Source organism: Panthera uncia, chromosome C2, assembly GCF_023721935.1.
Source record: "Panthera uncia isolate 11264 chromosome C2, Puncia_PCG_1.0, whole genome shotgun sequence".
Classification (NCBI taxonomy): Eukaryota; Metazoa; Chordata; class Mammalia; order Carnivora; family Felidae; genus Panthera; species Panthera uncia.
The window spans coordinates 119,000,783-119,023,562 of NC_064810.1; the positions used below are offsets into that span (position 1 = coordinate 119,000,783).

Here is a 22,780-nt window from a genome sequence, read left to right on the forward strand (position 1 = left end):
TGATTGTCATTTTAAATTTTGGTTCAGGCATATTATATCTGTTTTGATTAGAGCCCTGGCCAAGACCTCTTGTTCTTTCTTTTGGAATGAATTCCTCCATCTTGGCATTTTATCTAGGTCTCTGTCTCTTGTGTGTTAGGAATGCCAGTTATGTTTCCTGCTCCTGAGAATAATGAAATACAAAAATACATTAAGAAAAAGTCAGGGCGCCTCGGTGGCTCAGTCAGTTAAGCATCTGACTTCGGCTCAGGTCATGATCTCATGGTTTGTGAGTTTGAGCCCCGTGTTCGGCTCTGTGCTGACAGCCCAGAACCTGGAGCCTGCTTTGGATCTCTATCTCCCTCTCTCTATGCCCTGCTTTCCCTTTCTCTTTCTCTCTCTCAAAAATAAACACTAAAATACATTAAAAAAAAAAAAAAGTCATATACTGTCCAGGGGCTGACGCATCAGAAGTGTCTCTGGTGTATGCTGTGTGCACTTGGCTGTTAGGTTTTCACTACTCTTTCTCTCAGATCAGTCTTCTGCAGAGCTTCTTGCCTGCAGTGGGGACTGTTTGAAGGTTGTCCACTGTGTAGGAAGTTTTAGCTAGGTGTATTTTGGTCTGTTTGTTACAAGAAACTAGATCCTATATCCCCTAGAGCTGAGCACTCTGTGGTCAGTGGACTTGGTGCATGTGAGGGTTTGGGGGGCAGTTTGTGCTGGTCTTCTTGGGGGAGAGGCCTGCTGCTGCTCAGATTCTCAGGTACACTTGCCCTAGTCCAGAAGAACCAGTAGAGTTCAGGGGAACGTTTGTGTAAGTGACTCAAGCTTCCACTGTAGATGCTGTGCTGCTCACTAAAGTCAGTCCATGTTGATGGGCAGGGGTAAAAATGGTGTCAGCTGGCTCTCTGGCGCCCTAGAGGGGATTTTGTGCTCTCTACTATTCAGGAAGTGCTCACAGAAGAGTGAACAATCTTCCCTCATGTGTCCCAGGCATCCCTCAGATCGCTGCCTTCACCCTGTCTGCATCTGAGCCATCTGCCCACCCAGCAGCACAGTGCTCCTGTGTTTCATCTTAGGCACACTGGCTGGGTTTCAAAAGTCAAATTTAGGACCTGGCATGGTGCACACCAGCATTGATCCTCTGGGAAAGGGTCTTGCTATGCTGTGGCTGGTGCTGGTTTGTCTTAGAAAGGTAGTTGCAGGAATGCACAGGGGCTTAGAGTTTATGGTAAAGTGCAGCAAAAAGCAGGTGCCCAGGTTCACTGCCCTCAGTAGGTACCTCTACTCATACATGAATGAACAGGGCAGCTCAGTGGCATCCACCACCTCTTTTGTCCCAAGAACCAGTGCTATCTCTTCCAAAAGCACTCCAAGGGGAATGGTCTCTCCAAGTGTGACCCAGGGGATCCTCAGACCACACTGTCTGCTCTTGGGCCTCTGCCCTCCTTCTCTACAGGAGCAGTGCTATGCCAATCAGGCTATACCCCAGCAATGGTGCAGACTTCTATAACTTCAGACTTTTCTGCTGCTTGTAAAAATTTGATAATCAGCCCCTCTAATTTTCCCTGTCAATGGTTTTGGGGAATTGTCTTTTGCGTGCAGTGCCCTGCATGCTGGGCTCGCTTGCTCTCTGCTCTCCATGGTCAGGGCTCCTTCCTGCCCACAGTACTTGAAATTCTTTTCTCTCCCAAGTCCTGTCTCCACATCTCCTATCTTACATGATGTGGCCTATTTTTTCTCTCTGGTTATGCAGTTTGTCTTTTAGTCCTCAGATCGATTTCTTGGATAAGAATTTGGTACTTCTCTAGCTGTGTTTGAGGAATGAGGCAAGTATAGGGTCCCTCTACTACTCTATCATCTTAACTCCTCCCCCTTTTTCTTATTTTGAGGGGTGTTTACTTTTGATTGTTCTCCAGATCACTAGTCCATTCTTCTGTATCCTCTAATCTGTTGATTCCTTCTAGTGCATTTCTCATTTTCTTCTTCAACCGTGATTGGCTCTTTTTAATACTCTTTTTGAAATTGTGAATATGTCATGTCCATTCTTCTCTCCAGTCCAGTGAGCATCTTTATGGCCATTACTTTGAACACTGTATTAGGTAGACTGGTTATCTCCTTTTGATTTCATTTTCTCCCTCTGGTTTTGTCTTGCTCTTTAATATGGAGCATATTCCTATCATTTTGGTTGACTTTGTTTTTCTCTGAATTAGAATAGCTACTTCTCCTAAATTTGAAGGACTGAAGGACTGGTCTCGTGTATACTTGTCCCCTTGTGCAGGCTGAATTTCTGGCAACTTTGGTTGTTTGTCTAGAATTGTGGTGGCATGGGCTGGGTTCTTGGGGGTATTCCATGATGGGGTTGCCCTTGGGATGTTGAAGCTGAAGTGGGCACAGGGTGGGGTGGTCCTGTGAGTTTCCATCCAGAGTGTCCTGACAGCTGATGTTGGCACAGGCCATGGCAGTCCTGAGACTCTCTAGAAGGCACCCTGGCAGGACAGCTAGAGCTAAAGTGAGTGCACACCAGGGTGTCCTGGTGGGGAGCTTGGAGCCATTGTGTGCCATGGGCTAGGGGCACATTTATGGGGTGGCAGGGACCAAAATGAGCAGGAGCATGGAGGTCCTGGGACTCTCCACTGGAGTGTCCTAGCAAGCTGTCTGGAGCCTAAGTGGTGTGGGTCTAGAGTGTTCGAGGATGCTTCAGACTGGTCACCTTGTTCAGACAGGTGCTGTAGTGAGCATTGATCAGGAGTGTTCTGGTGTGCACCACATCGGGCTGCCTTGGGCTAAGAGGTGCCAAGTAGTCGGGCTGACAGTAGGCTGATTACAGTGCCTGGACCCTGCTCCCATCTGATATCAAGGTGAAGGGTGAATGCAGATGGTAGCAATCACCAGTCCCTCCAACCCTGAGAGTTCCAACAGGTCCCATCCATTTGGTAGAGTTCTAGTGCTGTTAATTTTTATACTCTCATAGCCCTTTTAAATCACAGCTTTCTGTTTTGTTTTGTTTTTTTTTTTTTTTTTCTGTGCCCTCAGACATACGTGTTCAGTCTTGTAGTACTATTCCACCCCATGGCAAGCATCAGGGTTGGGGTTTCCCTTTGTTACAGTCTTGTCCCTCTTACCATTCTCTATGTGGTCTGTCTTGTTCTACAGCTATTCAGTTAGCTGTCTTCAGGAGAAATTGCTCTATAAATAGGTATAAATTTGGTTGTGTCCATGGAGGGGAGTTCAGGGTCTTTTTACCTTGCCATCTTGGACCCTGAGCCCCTAACCTGCTGGATTTTTAAGTATTAGCTAAAGTCAGCTGACAGTTGAATTTTTCTCCATCCACTAGTCAAACCAGTGCTGGATCCAATCACCAAGGATGTAAATCTGGTTGTCTTTATTCCTTTGGTCCCTTGTTATTCAAACTGTGATCTATGAATAAGCAGAATAGCCATGACTTAAGAAATTGTTGCATATAGAGTCTCTTATGGAATCAATCTGCATGTAAGAGGTCTGGTGAAGTTCTGAGGAAAACGTGAAATGAAGCAGAAATGCAGACTCAGATGGTGTCCAGAGTCCCTTTCATTCCCAAACTCTTCATCTTCATCATATAGGCCCAGCTCCTTCCAACCCTCCCCTCCACAAAACACATCTCTAGAGGGACCTTTGTAGAGGAGTCATACCCCACCTCCTTGGACCCTTGCACATAATTGCCATTACTGTAATTATGCCACATCTTGTCCCAGGGCCTGTTCTATTTCCCTCTCATTTTCCAGACCATGTCTTCATCTCTATATCCTCAGTCTGGCACATCAGTAACCTGGCACAGAGCAGGCCTGTGATCATTGTTAAAAACCCCTAATTTCAGTAGAAGAGAGCTAGGAAGAGTTGGGGAGGTCAGCTGAACTCATGCAGCAATCAGGGGCTGAGCCATGCCCAAACTCCTGAACCAGGGAGGCACAAATATGATTTAGTCACTTCTGTGAATATCCTATTTGTATTCTCTACAAAACCCACTTCCCCATTTTGGTTATCTCCATTCTTGTTTCATGTTCTGAGAACTAGTTTGTTTTTATCTAAGCTCATTAGAACACAACTTCAATCTGTGTTATACTCCAAAGACACAAAAATACAAATTTAACTGAATACATAATAATACAAATTCCACAACCAACAACTGAAGACCTGTTCACACTGGACCAGCTAAAGTGATGCTCTAGCTGTAGCCCATGACATTGCTTTAGCACTGTAGCGTTTTTGAAATTGTTTTCCACTCTTAAAAGAGGGCAGAATGGAAAATCAAAGCCCAGAAGTTGTTTCCGTCATTAACAGCTCCAAGAATCATTTTCTTTAGTTGCAAAGAAGACTTCTAAAACAAAAATCTGTTATCACGAAGATCTTAGTGGCAGAGAGGCTGCCACTGGGTCACCAATGCCCATTTGGCTAGCCAAGACCACTTGGAGCATTGATGTTTTCTCCAGATAGCTGTTCCTGAACCAGCTGGGTTGTGTCACAAACCAGTGTCATTCTGGCTTGTACCAACACAAAGAAAACCTCAAGATTATCAGCTTTAGCATTAAGGATAAAAATCAAAACTGGCTTAAAAAAAAAAAAAACAACAAAACCCAGAGATTATACAGGAAGCATACCTTTCAACAGAGGAGAAAATAGCTCACATTATGACAATCATACCATTACAAACATTGACTGAAGGAGAAGATACTTCACGACACTAAAGCATGCTGAAATAAAGCTGGTTTGAAGCTTTGAATAAGTTCCAAGTTTTTAAATTCACAATTTATATTTTTTATTAGAGTCCACAGTCTGCTAAATAAAAGCAGTCACAATATATTTCACAAACTATTGTACAATTTAAATCATATGAATTTAACTCCATAAAAAATTAGGTGCATATTCATAGTGGCTAACTTAAAAATGCTGTTTCATCTATGGTCTACAATACTTGATAAGAGATTTTAGTTCCAGCACTAAAAATAAACCCATCAGTATATATATTTTTTTACATGTTTTACAACAGAAAGTTTGTGCTCTTAATCAAAAAGATCCACAGACTAATTCAGCATGTAAAAAATAATTTTACAAAACATCCAAGTCAACCTTTCAAATCCACTTTTATTTTCTTTTTTCCTCCTCACATACAGAAGTTCTCCTCACACCACATTTCTTGCAGCTATGAAAGTCACTTGATGTTGTTCAGGTACCATTTTATCCCTACAACTTTGCTGGCATCAAAATAGGAAGTTAACCAGTGTTAAATCTATAAAATATTTACATAGCACAGCACATTAAGCTTTAGACACTTGGCAATTAAACCACATAAAAATAAGCCCCCTGTACTACATGTTCAGAATCGGTGTTCATGGTCCCTATCTGGCGACTGTACACTGGTTCAAGAGGCAGCAGAGGCAACAGGCAGTTACTTCAGAGGACACCGAACACTATGATCTGGAAGCATGTTATGATGTTACCCCAGTGTCATGCACCACCCCACCTTTCTCCAAGGTGGTCTCATAATTCTAGAATGGCAGGTCCAGCTGATACAAAACGAAGACAGACAACACAACATTTACTCTGTGGAGATCCTAACTCCTACTATGCACGTGCTGTGATTTTGAACACAACTCGTCCTAAAAACTTGTCACGATCATCCTGGTTTTTTAGGTTGGGTGATCCATCAATCTTGCATTCGACTGTTACTTCTTTTACAGCACTGCTGCTAGCATTAAAGGACACCTGGACAGCAACTAATGGCTGCAGATAACTCACCTGGCAAATAAAGGAAAACACATTAATTCAAATGCTACAGTAACTTCACGTACCTTCTGTGCCTTTTATCAGGAGTTGGTTTACTCTGTAAAATTATTTCTTTCTTTTAAACTGGATATTCATTTATTTTCACTTTAATTTTTATGGATAAAAGTGTTCATATGGCCATGAGTGTTCCTGCAAGCACTGCTTTAGATGTATCCCATAGGTTGTAATTTGGTTGTGTCAACCATGATCATTTTTTAGACATTCTCTATAATCTTGGTTTGAGTTTCCTCTTTCACCCAAGGACTACTCTACTGATTACTTAGATCTCCTATATCCTTACTTAGATCTCCTATATCCTTACTATGGTTGCTGTATAATCTGATGCAAATATATTCCTAACTATATTACCATCACTGTGGTTTCTAGATACATTTCTTCACTAAAAGGAACTAGGGGGCTGATTTCAGGACTGGGGCAGAGAAACTACAAGATGAATCTGGAATGTCTTACAGTGCTAGAAAGAATCATGGAAGCATGTCTAAAGGACATAGGAACCAGCCTGAAGGTCTCTCATCGGCCAAATCTGGGACAATTTTAGCATCAAAATAAATAGAACAGATAATGAGTCCATGACAATATACAGATGGAAATAAATGGTGGCAAGAAGGCAAAGCTCTTTCTCAGAACAGAATGCCACCCTGTAAATGGAGAAAGGAAAAGATGGAATTAGAAAACATCTGGGAACAACCCAGGAAGAATCAATACATGCTTCAAGTGAAGGGAGAAACAGAACTGTGTAGACTCTCCAATTATTCTCTCCACATAATATTTACTGATTACAAAAAAAAAAAAGCAAAAAAACACCTGGCTGATAACACCTTAATCAAGTTAGTGTTTAAGAGTACCATCACCACTAATGTGACCAATCAATACCACATCCCTCCTGATATGCTAATTCCAAAAACATTTCTTCTGAGGCATTCTTGCAAAAAAAATGTACATTTTACATTTTGATGTAAACTGACATTTAATCATGAAAAACATCAGATAAACTCAAGTTGAGGAATGTAAACAAAACAGGCCCCAAAAGGCCTGTGTTCATTTAAGAGTACAAGGGCATGAAACAGACTGAGGAACTGTTCCAGGTTACAGGTGACCAAAAATGTAACAGTGAGATATCCTGCACTGGGAAAACATTTTTTCTTTTGCAATAAAGGACACTACTGGAACAACTAGTAAAATATTGACTAGGTCTGTAGATTGGATGACAGTCCTCTTATCAACGCTAATTTCCTTTTATAACTATATTATGGTTATATAAAATGTCTTTAGGAAAATAAAACTTAAGCATTTAGGGCAAGGGGCACATGTTTCATTAGTCCCAAATGGTTTAGGAAAAAAATTACAGAGACTGGAAAGACAAATGAGGTAAAATACTAACACCTGGGAAATCTAGGTAAACGGTCTACAGAAATTCTTTGTACTATTCTATCCATTTTGTTTTTTCACCTCTGTATACTCTCTAAGCAAATTCTTAACGAAAGAGAAAATGGTATTTTGAAAATTTATCGTAAGTCTTATGTTTTGAACTGTAGATTGGGTGGGCAGTGGGGAACCTCTACTTGTCATCACCATTTGAAGACCAGAATAGAAGATACACAAATTACACAGAACATGTGTCTGCCGACAAGTGATATTTTAGTACAGATGTACCAATTTCCCAAGAGTCACAACCACTTATGAACTTCTAAGTACTTACATGCAGTTTTTTCCCATAATATGGAAAATATTTTAAATCTATAGCTCCATTGGGAGGATAAGTTGATAGAGCTGCTGTGTTTTCACTCTAAAGCAGAAAACAAAAGAAACCCCTTTTTAGGTCATAAAAAACAAAATGTATATTAAGGCAATATCAATTATCAATTATAAACAGTATGATGATGTTACAATGCTATCCCAACTGCATTAATTACAAGTGTATTTTTGAGAACAGATGTGCTAATCTTGATTTAAATCCTTGGACATAAACTATCCTGATTCTTTTTACATTTCCTGATAGACCCTACATGCTGTTCCATGAGAGTCCCTTCTAACTCATAGCCCAACATCTATTCATACACTGTCTTAAAATCTTATCTGCCTCTAACTACTGACAGCAGGAATGCACCAGTCTGTATGGACCAATGTATTCCTGAAATGACTTAAGATACTGTGCTTCCACACTGTAGAATGTGTGGCTGGCCTAGGAGGCAGCAGGTCCGAAAGTTTTCTGTGCTTAGTAATGGTAACCAGAAGGGTAAACTATGATGCAAGTGACAAAAGCTATTAGGAAAAATTAAGGTACTCCAAGCAAAAGTCTTCTCAACCAATTTAAATACCTTTGAATTTATGAGCACGTGTAAATCAAAGTACTGAAATTACTGGAATTATATTCCATGTACTTAAACTAATAAACATGACAAATATACAAGTTAATCCTTCACAATCCAAATCATGATGATATCTCTATTATCATCTCTTCTTGACAGAGAATTCTCAAGTAACACATTCTGAATAGGACTAATTTTAATGAGTAACTTTAACACACAATGAGTAGATTACATGGACTAAAATCAGTGGAAGTTTACTAAGCACTAATTAAAATATTAGAAAATGCTTGCATCCTAATTTCTATTTTGTAAAGCACACAGGAAACACTATAGCAAAACTAAGAATCTCCTCTAAGGAGAAGTCCTACTCTGCTTCTCTATCACGAGTAGCACGTGTGAGGAACAAGTGACAAAGCAAGACGGCACAAAGCACAGAGTGATGCTACCCCACAGAAGCTGACAAGGCTAAGAGAAACAGTAAAAACCATGTTCAGTCACCACCCTACATTTGTACTCTATAATTAAAAAATAATCACTGTGATGAGTGCCCTTCTGTACTAATTGCTTTTGTTTAACCTATCTCTTAATACATGAGCCTATTTCACAGAAACAGAGATGTTCCCCAACACATAAAGGAGGTTTTCTTTGGGTTATAGTTTACTGAGCTGGAAATTCCAGCCAGACACCACACTTAACTTACACTGACCTCATTTAGGTCCAACACCCTTAAGTGGGCAGGATCAGTTACAAAGAGGGGAACTGAGGCTCAGTTAAGAGGACATGCCCAAGATCACCCAGGGTAACTCTTCATTGTTCTCTTGGTTTGTACCAAAAACGTAACATTGGCAGGCTTTTACTTAAACTTGTACTTTTTATACCTTCTGTTAAAATAAACATTTCGAAATTATGCATATCTGAATACTGAGATACTTTAGGGTGAAGCATACATGTCACAGTTTTCTAAGTATATGAATGACAACATCATATTGGAAACTAGGAGCAACTGACAGTCACTAAGTTCCACTGAAAACAAAGTTTTAAAATCACATTTTTTTATACAGTCACCACCCTTAAAAGACTTGAAGAACACAAATTGGAAATGGGTAGGCATTTACCTTTTTCTTCTGCATTTTTCTATATTAATAGGATTTATTTTTATAGAAAAAAATGAAAAAATGACAAAATGAATATTCCATCTTTTGTAGGAACCATCTTTTAAATGCTCAAGAGCATGTTGTCCTCAATATTTCAGTATTTTCAGAACTCTTACATAAACGCAATTAAAGCAGATCAAATTTAAGAGTACAAGATACAAGACAAATGTAATGGAAAACAGCAACTATGATGATGTGCAATAAATGCGGCCATCTGCCCTACAGAACCACCTCTAAAATGTACGCACCCCACCTATTATTCCTTTGTGACTAACCTAGGAGTACTAGGCAAAATTTTACAAACTTTCTAAAAACAAAAATATTCCACAACTCAATTAACAAAATCCCCATCTAGTTTATGTACTTTACACATAACTCTTGAAAGCAAAAGGGACACCAAACTGAAATCTGAGTCATTAGACCAGGATTTTTCATTAACATTTCCACCAACTATTCTAGAAGCAAAGGATATCCAATAGATAGAAGTCCAGTTTAAACCCTAAGGGAACAGTTACACGGAGTTGTTTATACTGCCCAAAGGTTCACAAAATTGAAATCTTAGGAAAGAAGTTTACTAAAGCTTTTGGCCTTCTGGCCAAAATGCGCTTTCCTTTCTTAGTAGCGTTGGCCCCGTAGAGCCCCTACTCCAAGCTTATCAGTGTGGTCCACTCACACACAAAGGCAAAAGCTCCTGCGTCCAGATACACAGTCCTATGTGGTCACGAAAGTAGCACATCTAACCTGGCCGGAGCCTAGCACCTGAGCCTCAGAAACTTCCTACTTGGAAAGCTTGCAAGCAAGAACAGAATAGTTGCTTTCTCTAAATGTATCTCATAGCCATAATGCTTCCTTTTCATCTTAAGAGATACTAGCATATGCTTACTTCATTTTCAGCAGGATTTATCAAGAAAAGCTCAGCTTAGATGTAGCACCTGGTTGTAAGCAGCATACTGACTGAGCTATGTTAGTATAAGGAGGTAAAGGGAACTGCCGAGGATTCACACACTTATACTTCAACCCAGATGAGAACCCACAAACTTTCTGGCTTTTTATTCTAAATAGTGAATACTCAAAAGAAGTAAGGATACTCTAAAGCAGAAATTCTCAAAGCATGAGCCCCAGACCATCGGCCTCACCATCACCTGGAAACTTGAGTTAGAAATGCCAAGTTTGGGCCTCACCCCAAAACTAGGGAGTCAGAAACTTTGGGAATGGGACCCAAAATGTCCTCCAAGTGATTCTGATGCATGAATGAATTTGAGAACCACGGAGCAAGAGATTTCTGCCCACATAAGAAATCCATTCAAGGCGAAAAGGAATATAATTTTCTTCACAAACAACTTGAGAAGTGATTTCAAAGTAACATTTCAAGTAAAATACCTTTGACATAGATTTAGAGCTGGAATGCTAATATTTTGCACAACAATAAAATTAAATGTAGAACTTTACTTTCTCCTTAGAACTCTTACCCATCAATTTACATATTTGTCTTAGTTGCACTTGCAGCATGGAGAGAAAACAAAAGAAGTTATGAGATGAAAACTTCACAGCACTCTGGAAGAAAATAAAGTAGGGGTAGGAGAGAAAAATACTGCCTCCAGCTTAAGGAAAATGTATCCTGTTTCCTGAAATCTCAGATGCCATTGATGTACACCAATTTATGTACTATTAAGATAGAAAAAACTCTTATGATACAGTATTAAGATGCCATTAACTATAAGGCCATCCCCAATTTCAGTGTTAATAAGCTAGAAAAAAGTGATCTCAGAATCAATGAAAGATGGTATATGCAAAGGCAGTGTCTGTGAAATCAATGCTCATGGAAAGCACGTCTTTAGGAATTATCATTTGCAAGTAGAGAAGGGCTCTACACCCAAAGTTCGGTGGAATTTTATTCTTCTAAGATTGGCACTACAGAGGACTTTCAAAAAGGGACAGGAAGAAAAAACAATGACTAAGACTCACAGACTTTTAAAATATTCAGATATACTAAAGCTTTTTGAATACTAACCTTTGAAATACATTCTATCCTTGGTTCTCCTTGAGGCTTTAATCCAATTATCTAAGGAAAAGAAAAACTAATTGAAACATCACAAATGTATATGAAAGAACCTCCTGCGTTGTTGCTAGGGACCCAGAGATGGAAGGGTTGAGATGCATATCGACTCTAGGTATTAAAACCCTATTACATCTGCCTTTTACTCTTGTGTAGAGGATTACAATGGACTTTTTAATATAATAATCTTACCAATTTGCTATCTTATTGTATTGGGGCAGTGCAGAAAATAAATCCGTTCCTGAATAAAATACAGTATTGCACTTTGCTACCCTTAAACCAAGAAGCAAACAGAAACTTTTAAGGCAAACGTTAAGAATTGCAGAAGCACAATAAAACTGTTTTTCACGAAACTGTATTAGGTCAAACCCTCAACATTTGTTTCCATAAAGCCTGCATGGAGCCTTACCGTATTTCCCATCGATCTATTCCACAAAAATGCATACACTGGGATGAATCCCATTTTAAGACACAGTACCATTCAGTTCTACGTAATAAAGCTACTTCCATGTATGTAGCTGACATAACTAACTCTGAATGGCAATAGATATTTATTTTGTGGGAGGATCTTTTTATGTTTTGAATTTATACTCATTTTACATGCGAATGCCTGTAAATGTAAATATTCCTCCCAAGAGGTAAGTATTATGGAACCTAAATAATATCAACATCTTTAACTATCGTTGCCTATGTGAGGACTTTGGAACAAACTCTACTGGGATTAAATCCCCTGCTACACTCAGCATGCATAGCTCATGAATGATCCATACTTGAGCTTGATGTTGTCATCTTGTCATGCCCTGTAAAGCCATGTCCCATCAGCCGAATATAATCTCAGACCCTCTGCATTCAAAGAGGACATACTGAAAGAGAAAAACAAGCTTCGAAGGTTGGTCCTGTAGGAGAAGGAACTGGAACTTCTCTTGGCTTTATACTGGGAATAGATTTTCCAGAAATCTAGACTTTATGAAGATATTCGCTTCTGGAAGGCTGGGATTCTAAAAGGCATTTCTGTTAAGGTAAATACATTTACTTCATCTTACAAGCTAGACTGTCAAGTTTCCCATTACTCTTGGCTTATTTGGTTAACTTTAATTTAATGAAGTCTTGCTGAAACATCCGACTATAATTATTCTTGAGTACCTACTATGTGTCAGGCAATGTTTCAGAACGATCTCTAGAGTACGATGGGATAATTAGGAACTTCTCATTGTCCATGTGGGGAAAGGAGGAGAGACTGGAGGGGTGTCAGTCTGGGTACGTCGGGGTCTAGCTGGCTCTTCCTATAGGGAAACTCTTTATTTAGCAGTGCCAAGAGATGGTAGCAATTTGCTTATCAAGGGTAACTTTAGTGATAAACTCATGATCTTGAGAGGTCTCCACCTGTTTAAGAAACTGCCTTTTCTTGGAGTAAATGATCAGGAATAACCTCATTCTTCAAAGGAGACCTTGCAGGCCTCAATAGGGTAACTGTGTCAGAACACAGCTCTGCAATACAATATTTATAGAGCAGAAAGGTACAGGGGTTAGAGATCACTTATTACATAAGAAAAGCATCTTCTTTTGCACAATGACTCCCAGGTCATACTTACTAACACACAGAGAAGCTAATGAGCTTCAAAATAATTCAGGAACATCTTCTGGACACCAAAGCAAAATGCTACCACTTTGGTTACAACTGTAACACCCCACTGAGTTCATTATAATGCAATTTTATTTGTATCTCTACTTTTTAATTATATGTACATACACTATAAAACTATGCTTTGCTACTAAATATTCAAAGTTTAAACTAAAGCCTAATAGATTCTCAATGGAATTTTAAATTTATAACCGAATTCAAAGATGATTCAAAGATGAGCACTGCACGTTAATAAAACCATGCTTTATGTATGACAACCAGAATACCTGCCCCTTGAAGCATTAACCTATGCCTAAATGCATGTAACTAAAAAGGGAAAAGCGTAAGTTGTTTTACTTCCCTAATCCATGATTGATTTAATAAACCAGTCTTGGTTTTTGCTGTATTCACTTTCTAAAGGTCAATTAATATCACTGCTAACCTTTTATGCAAGTTACCCCTAAATGAGAAAAAAACAGTTCCAAGCTACTCAATAAGAGGATATTAGAAAAAAAGCAGCAGCGGCAATATAGGTACATACTCTGTTCATTTTCACAAGAATACAAGGATTTCCTCTGGAGTAGCCAAACTCTGGATCATCCACACCACTGCATGCTTCAAGTAAGGCAACAGGAAACTGACATGCATGATAAATTGGACCCTTCTGTACAAAAAGCGTTCGGTCAGGACAAGCTGTGAGATTCTTCTGTTCTTCTAAATCATATGCTAAAAAGAAAACATATATGCGTATATCGATCAGCTAGAAATAGATCTTAAATACAACTAGGAACACATCATCCTTTGGACAACACTCTTCAAAAACAAAAAGAACATGCTAATTACTGTGTAAGCAGTATCTATTAGAACAAAGAGAAGACAATGTATCTTTTAACCAGAGATGGTACACTTTAACAGGAGAAAGGCTTTCCTAAAACTCAGCAATGACAACTGAAAAAGTAGAAAATGAGAGAAAAACAAGAGATCTAAGAGCCAACTAAGAGAACAGTTCTAGAAAGAACCAGAAAACTGAGTTGTGGAAATGATCAAAGTAATTAATAGAAGGTAATTTCTGTGAAATTATTATTGAAAGGTAATAATTTATTAACCTAAGCCTTCATCCTGAAAGATCTCCATCAAGTTCCCAGTAAAGTTCTATTTTATTTTTTAAGTTTAGAGAGAGGGAGACAGAGAATCCCAAGCAGGCTCCACACTGTCAGCACACAGCCAGATGTAGGGCTCAAACCCATGAACTGTGAGATAGTGAAATCCAGAGTCAGATGTTTAACACTGAGCCACCCCAGGTGCCCCCCAGTAAAGTGGTATTTTAAAGACTGAAACTAAAGTAAATTTTAGAACCCCAAGGAAACACATATAAAAACAAAGTAAAAATCCAGCCTTGTGGAGGAGAAAAAGGCAATACAAAGTAACTAAAATTCTAGATGCAGCTAAACTACCACCTATAAATGCAGATTGAGGTCATTTTCAGAAATGAAAGGACTCAAAATTTACATTTCATGTATCTTTTCTTATGAAGTTATTTGAGAATAAATATACTCCACCAAAACTAGGCAGTAAATTAAGAAAAAAGGCAGGAGCCAAGAAACAGTGGATCCAGCTAAAGTGATTAAAAAAAAAAAAAAAAAAAAGAGTCCCAAAATGACAGCTGGATAGTAAAGTTCTAAACAGTTATTAGTACAGACTATGGCAGGAAGGGAAAAGCTCTAAAGAGTTTTCCAGGAAAAAAAAAAAAGGACTTAAGAGGATACCTCAAATCAGTGTGCAAATAAGGGAGCCAGAAGAGTGTCTACAGATGATGGAATAAGACATAAAGATTAAGTATAGAAAGGCAACCAATAGCAAAACTAAAAATAATAATTACTAAACTGGGTTGTAGGGTGGAGTGTCTGAGGCATGTGAAGTAAATGCTCATCTGTCATGGCAGGAAGTAAAGACAATATATAAAAGTGATAAATCAACAGCTAGAAGGAAAGTATAACAGAAATACAGAAAAAAATACCATAAGAGAAATTTCAAGAGCATGAAGTTCTTTCCTGTTGAACATGTATCCAGAATCAAATTACTCACAACCTATAAAGGTTTAAAAAAAAAAGGGGGGGAGGGGGGCCTGGGTGGCTCAGTCGGTTGAGAGTCCGACTTCAGCTCAGGTCATGATCTCACAATTGGTGAGTTCGAGCCCTGAGTTGGGCTCTGTGGTGACAGCTCAGAGCCTGAAGCCTACTTCCAATTCTGTCTGTCTCTCTCTCTGCCCCTCTCCTGCTCATGCTCTCTGTGTCTTAAAAATAAATAAAGGTTAAAAAAAACATTTACAGCCTCCATTGCTTCCTTTCTTGCCAAGCCACCATTCTACTCATCTGGTTAGTGTAATGGCCTCCTGACTAGCTTCCCTGTACCCTTCAACCCACAGTCTCAAAAAAGCAGCCTGAGTGATCCTTTAAAAGTTGGGAGTGAGATGATGTTATTCCCTGCTTAAAAACCTCCCACTTGGTCAGTGTAAAAACCAAAGAACTTAGTGATGGCCTCTAAGGACCCACACAACCCATCCTTTACTTCCCTAACCTCCTAAAACTCTTGCCCTGGCTTACTCCATCCAGCTCCTCCAGCTTTCCTGATAAACCCTGAATGTGCTGGGCATTATAAATAAGCTTCAGGTCAGTTCCCTCATCTTGATATCCTCCTTAAGGGCCCCCTTCCATGAGGCCTCCTGGACCTCCCTGTTCAAAACTACAACCCTTCCCATCTCCGTTCTCTGCCTCATGTTTCTCCCCAGCACTCATCACCTTCCTGTGCACCACTGGACTACAAGCTCCATGAACACACATTTTTTTCCTGTGTTCACTGATTAAACTTCAAAGAGTGCGTGACATAAAGACAGCCTTGAAAAAATATTTGTCGAGGAAATTAAAAGGACTGCAGCTAGAAAAGAGTAGGGCAGGAAACTGTTTTCATTACAGAACTTTCTTTACTATTTGATTTTTAAGCCATGGATTATACGCTCACAAAAACATCCTTAAAGAACTATCAAGGAAAGATTTAGAAAGTCAAGTGCATGGTGTAGGATTGAGGTTTTTAAGATAAGAGGAAGTTGAGGAATTCTGCATGCTGACAAGAAGGATCCAATAGAGAGAGGCTAAATATACAGGAAAAGGAGAGTAAACAATGCTTCCAAGACCATGGAAGAGGAAGAGATCCAAAGCAGGACTGGTACAGGTGGCCTATGCAAGGAAGGGCCTCAGAGCAGGAGAAATATCACACACAAAATGGCTGTAACTGTAGGTTGGCTTTTCTAGTAATGAGGAAACTGCAGGAGTTCCCATCTGAGTCCTTCCATTACTTTTTGAAGTAGGGAAGCAAGTTATATGAAGTGAGTTCTATATAGAGGAAAAGGGTTAGAGGTTTGAATAGAAATTGGAAATAATCCTCTAAGAATTATCCAGAGAAATTCAGCAGGATTGCCAGGAAATAGAGCAGTTCTATTTGAGGGAGGTGGTCAAGTATTCACAGTGCTAAATAGTCCCATGGAAAGCCTTCAGCAGCCTGCTCGGGGCAGGCTCAAAGGAAGGGCCTTCATTCAGGAATTATATGGTTTCATCTAGGAGAACTATGTGGCTTCATCCATGTGCATTTTATGACAGAATGACAGGCAAAGGATTTTAGAGTACTGGCAAAACTGAAAGTGAAATGAAAAACCATGGAATTAGTAAGCTTAGTAAAAAGGGAAGTTAGGGAGAAGAGGATGGGACAAAATAAAAGGGTCAGTGAAGTGGAAGTCCCAATGAGGTAGAATAGTGAGGGAAAGTTAAACAATTAAACTACACGGTTGTGTCAGGAAAGCCTCAGTGATTTTGGCAATAGGGTCCTACGTGTTCTAAGGAATGAATGTAGATCTGGAAGAGGTGAGGTGATCATGAACCAACAGGCCAGGGCATGTGATGATTATTCATGTGAATGGTAACACCACATGAGGTAGGCTAAACCAAACAGGAGGAAAACTGGGCTACGACAACTATTAGAAAGCATTACAGACTGGCAACTCCAAAACCCACAGCAGATATGTATTTGGATGGGTTATTTATTTTCATTTTTTAAAAAAATGTTTATTTTTGAGAGAGACAGAGACAGAATGTGAGTGGGTTAGGGACAGAGAGAGAGAGGGAAGCAAAGAATCTGAAGCAGGCTCCGGGCTCTGAGCTGTCAGCACAGAGCCCGACGCGGGGCTCGAATCCACCAGCTGTGGCATCATGACCTGAGCTGAAGTCGGATGCTCAAGCGACTGAACCACCCAGGCACGCCTATTTATTTATTTATTTTAAATTAGAACATGAGTTGGGGAGAGAGGCAAGAGAAGAGAGAGAGAGAATCCTAGTAGGCTCCACAGTGCCCTGGGGCTCAATCCCAGAACCCTGGGATCATGACCTGAGACAAAATAATGATTTGGATGCTCAACCGACTGAGCCACCCAGGCACCCCTGGTTTTGTTCTGTTTTTACGTTTACTTATTTATTTTTGTGTGTGTGAGAGAGAGACAGAGAATCCTAAGCAGGCTCAGTGCAGTTAGCACAGGACTTGAACCCACAAACCGGGAGATCATGACCTTAGCCAAAATCAAGAATTGGATGCTTAACCAATTAAGCGATGCAGGCACCCCTGGTTTTGTTTTGTTTTTAAATAACAAACATCATTCCTTGTTCCCTCCACAAGTAAGTACTACATTGGATTCAAAACATCCAAATGCTTAGAGGCATTATTTTGTATAATTCAGTTTGCTTTATTAGTCAAATGCTTTTTAATGCAGATATAAATGTCATGTCTCAATAGATTTATTCATATACTTAATACAGAAAAGTCAAATTCAACTGCCCATTGAGCTTAGACCCCTATGTCTTTCCATAAGTTAGAATATTCTCATGACTAATTATAAAATGTACTTGCCAGTCCTCTCAGTTGACTGAGTTTAAGAGAAAAACAAAAGGTAAAACAGACTCTAAGAAAGAGGTTTCTAAAAGTAATCATTATTTGGTACCAGTTTCTCAGTACCTAAAATCTTTTACCTCACTCTAAGAAAATATACTTACGTTTTAGAAAGTTCCTAAGGTCTTCAGTGTACCTTTGATAGGACTCTGGATCAGACGCACTGAATGAATATTCCAATGCAGTTACTGGTTTTGGAAAAACCATAAGTCCTATACAGAGATAAAAGAAAAGGGGGAAGATTAACTGCAGCAAATTCCCTTCTTTCTGCTTATTCTTATACCTGAGGGGCAGATCTCAGTAAATTACATGGAAAAATGTGTTCACAGGTATGCTGAAATTATCAAGAACTTCTCAGTTGATTATGAAGGTACAGACATCTAAAATGAAGAGAATTGGAAATCTGCAAAATCATCTCAGGCATTACCAATTAAAAACCTCCCCGAAATCTGATAATCTACAGTTAAATTATAATTGCTCTGTTCCTGATTTTAAAAGATGCAAATTTTACTTTTTACTTCCTACACTCATTTTTCTATCAAATATTTTTAGGTTTTGTCAATTTGCTATTAATTAGAAAAGTTTTAGCAAATCAGTCTCAGCACTTTAGTCATTCAAATTACAACTGTATGGAAACATACATAAAACTTTTTCAATGGAAGAGGCCTATAAAATTTTAACTCTATGGTTGAATATGCTTCCTTCAATAATAAACACTGCTCTATAATTCAGATGTGGTTTTCACATATTGAATTTGGCATATAACCAACAATTTCATATTAAGTCAACACCCATGTATACAGAACATGTTGCATGAGTTTATGAAAAGAAAATGTAAGCATATTTATATTTAAGGAAACATAATCAGGCTTCCAACTTTAATGTACGCTTTCTTTGTTTTAAAAGCATCCAATCTAGATTAATTCAGCCTTGCACCCAGGCTTAAGAACAATCCTAACATTTTCACTGGTCTCTAAACATTTCTCATATCAAAGTTATTAGAGATGCTATGCCTTTCACTGAATCTGAAAATATACAAATGACAAGGGTTGTTTTAATTTCCATTAAAACTGCTGCTCACAGATCTAGTTCTTTTTTTGTTATTTTTTGTTTTTTTTAAATAGTGTTAACATTTTAGATCAGATCGTTTCTTTTTTTTTTATTTTTTTAATTAAAAAAAATTTTTTTTTAATGTTTTATTTTTATTTTTGAGACAGAGAGGGACACAGCATGAGCAGGGAAGGGGCAGAGAGAGAGGGAGACACAGAATGTGAAGCAGGCTCCAGGCTCTGAGCGGTCAGCACAGAGCCCGACGCGGGGCTCAAACTCACGAACTGTGAGATTGTGACCTGAGCCGAAGTCAGACGCTTAACCGACTAAGCCACCCAGGTGCCCCAGATCCAGTTTCTTTTAAATCCTTGCCTGTATTGGTTTGCATTGATCTTGAGTTAAACTAGATGCAATGCTACCCAAATATGATGAAACAATGTTCCTAAATAGCAGAGCAAATCTTAATATATTCAACACAAAAGACCTCCCAATTAAACTCCCTATTCACTTACATAAACAAACCAGAGATCACTTGGATTTAGATAATCCCCTATGCCTGATTTTCCATCCACTGCAAAATCTCTGGGCAAAAACTTTATGACTTCTTATAAAAGTATTTAATGAATAATACATCTTACAGTCCAGTATATTAAATGACCATCTGTATATGTCTGAAATTGTTTGCTTTTATTTTTAAGGTTTTATAGCAGGAATAGGATATAATATCCTGCAAGTAAAAAAGCAAGAGAATCAAGGCAGCTTGCAAATAAATGTATTAAAAACCCCTAATTTTAAGAAAAACCCAACATAAAATATTCAGATTGCTAAAGAAATTTTACTTTAATTTTTTAAGTATTTATTTTAAAGTTTATTTGGAGAGACAGAGAGCACAAGTGAGAAAGGGGTAGAAAGGGAGAGAGAGAGAATCCCAAGCAGGCTCCACAGTCAGGGCAGAGCCCCACATGGAGCTCGAACTCACAAACCGTGAGATCATGGCCTGAGCCAAAATCAAGAGTTGGATGCTTAACTGACTGAAGCCACCCAGATGTCCCTAAACTAAAGAAATTTTAAAGAAACACATGAAGATATCTGTGTTTTATACAAAAGATTACATTCCTTTACATGACTAATGGTTTTTTTTTGATAGTGAGAGAGAGCACGCACATGAGCAAGGAAGAGGCGCAGAGGAAAAGAGAGAAAGAGGGAATCTTAAGTAGGTGCCACACTTGGTGCAGAGCCCAACAGAGCTCGATCCCACCACCCTGGGATCATGACCTGAGCCAAAATCAAGAGCCTGGATGCTCCACTGACTGAGCCAACCAGGCAGCCCTACCTGACTGATTGTATTTATTTTGAGAGAGGGGAGAGAGAAAATCCCAAGCAGGCCCTGTGCTGTTCAGCAGGGAGCCCAATGTTTGGGCTTGATCTCATGAACCATGAGATCATAACCTAAGTCGAAAATCAAGAGTCAAACGCTTAATGGCTAAGCCACCCAGGTGCTCCTAAGGGATTTTTCAATGATTCAGTTTGCAAAAACTTTAAGACATGAAAGTCTAAAACTGAATTTTTAAAAAATATTTTTATTTTATTATTTTTTTAAACACTCTCTCCAGCAAATTTTTTTTTAATGTTTATTTTTGAAGGAGAGAGAGAGACACAGAGCATGAGCCAGGAAGGGGCAGAGAGAGAGGGAGACAGAATCCAAAGCAGGCTCCAGGCTGTGAGCTGTCAGCACAAAGCCTGATGTGGGGCTCGAACTCATGAACTGTGAGATCATGACCTGAGCCGAAGTCGGATGCTCAACGGACTGAGCCACCCAGGTGCCCCAAGATTTTATTTTTTTTAAGTAATTTCTACACCCAAAGTGGGGCTTGACCTTACAACCCCAAAATGAAGACTCACATATTCTACCAACTGAGCCAGCTAGGTGCCCCTAAAACTGAACTTCTGATACCCATTACTTCTTAGACCTTGCCTAACAATGCTCTTGGAGCCCTAGTAACTTGCTATTTAACAACGTGTTTGAAACTCTTAAGTAAAAAACCAAAGCAGGCATGTACAGTACAGGTGGATTTTCTACACGGTATGCTAAAGTCCTCCAAATAAAGTCTTATCTTACTCAAAATGAAGATCATCAATGGAATGCAAAAACTATAATAACTCCTCTATCACCTTACAATTTAAACCACTGGAATATGAGAATGTGTGCATACAATGTGCATGTTTGTTGGGGTGTGATGGGCAGGGTTTATGTTATATGTATGTATATTTTATGTACCAATTTCAAACCAGCATTTATTTTACCAGGTAGAAACAATATTATGGAAATAATGTTATTTAAAAATAAAATTAAGGAGCGCCTGGGTGGCTCAGTCAGTTGGGCATCCGACTTCGGCTCAGGTCGTGGTCTTGCGGTTTTTGAGTTCGAGCCCTGCGTTGGGCTCTGTGTTGACAGCTCAGAGCCTGGAGCCTGCTTCCGATTCTGTGTCTCCTCCTCTCTCTGCCCCTCCCATGCTCACACTCTGTCTCTGTCTGTCTCTCAATAATAAATAAACGTTAAAAAAAATTTTTTTAAATAAAAATAAAATATGGTCAATGCAAAAAAACCAGTATATTAAATACTGCATATAATGCAGAACGTACAAGTAGGAAGAAAAAATATTATCCTTAATCCCTTTGTAAAGAGAATATTTTAACAAACTAATGTATATTCATCCAGTGTTATATATACATATGTATGTGTGTACATATATATTTATTTAAGGTAATGATAAGACTTTAAGTACTATAATATACTTGTAAATAATTTTAAGGAACTTGGTTTGAAACTTGAATATATGGAACACATCTTATTGCTTATATTATTCATGCAATTGTAAACAGTTTATTTCTGAAATAGATCAGATCATGTTCACTGGTAATAAAGTCACATAACTTAGCAAGAAAAATAGTTATCTTAGAATTAGTCTAGGTAGAAGAAAACGCTACAATGAGAGGTTAGGGAAAAATGAGTATGGAGTTAGTCTCTGATACTTGGTCAAATAAACTAAAAAAGAGAAAAGAGTGATTCCTGGTGTTTACACAAATGTTAACAGCAAACCAAGGAAAAGTCATTAGAACAAAATGTTTAAGAAAAGATGGCTGGGGAAAGTGGTGTAGTCTGGCTGTTGATATGGCTCATAAATCCATACAATGAGCCAAGATCTAGTTCAGGGTTCGTCAACCTTAGCACTACTGACCTTTTGGGCTGGACAACTCTTTGTTGCAGGGGGCTGTCCTGTGCCTTGTAGGATGTTAAGCAACATCCCTGACCTCTGCTCATTAGCAGCATCTCTTGAGGTGTAACAATACAAACTGTCTTCAGATACAACCACAAGGCCCTTGGGGAGCAAATCACTGATGGATGAGAACCACTGCTCCAAAAGGAAACATTCTACTACACTCGTCCCTTCACTGGCCTGCCTGCCCACCCTGCCTGCTGTCCAAATCCCAGTCCTCCATGAGAAGCCTGCCCTTCTCTAGCATCTCTAAAGGTTGTTCATATTTTTGGGAATTATTTATACTGGAGTTCTGCACACTGTTATCTTCCTCTATAGAAAGTGCCAGCACCTTGAACGGCCACGTCCAATAACGAAGGTAAAGCTGGCATTCAAATTAGTGTTTCAGTTGAGATTTTCTTCTGTAGTGGACAACCCTGGAGAATATTTTTTCCTTAAGACAACAGAGAAGAATTGAACACAGTAACAGTATACTCATTTTATTCTCTGATGTATCATTATTTAATATTTCTTACCACTTC

The 22,780-nt window shown here is 39.0% G+C and overlaps 1 protein-coding gene across 1 annotated transcript in view; it reads right to left on the minus strand.

Annotated features, from left to right (window-relative positions):
• Positions 1-5,080: 5,080 nt before the first annotated feature.
• The window catches only part of ATP1B3 (ATPase Na+/K+ transporting subunit beta 3), a 45,435-nt gene continuing 27,735 nt past the window's right edge, over positions 5,081-22,780 (minus strand). Inside the window, exons 3-7 of the mRNA XM_049629777.1 lie at positions 18,036-18,143; positions 13,484-13,668; positions 11,277-11,327; positions 7,502-7,588; positions 5,081-5,754 (exon numbers count right to left, since the gene is read on the minus strand). Of these exons, the coding sequence (XP_049485734.1) occupies positions 5,581-5,754; positions 7,502-7,588; positions 11,277-11,327; positions 13,484-13,668; positions 18,036-18,143 (605 nt within the window). The 3' untranslated portion in view covers positions 5,081-5,580. The remainder of the gene's footprint in view (positions 5,755-7,501; positions 7,589-11,276; positions 11,328-13,483; positions 13,669-18,035; positions 18,144-22,780) is intronic.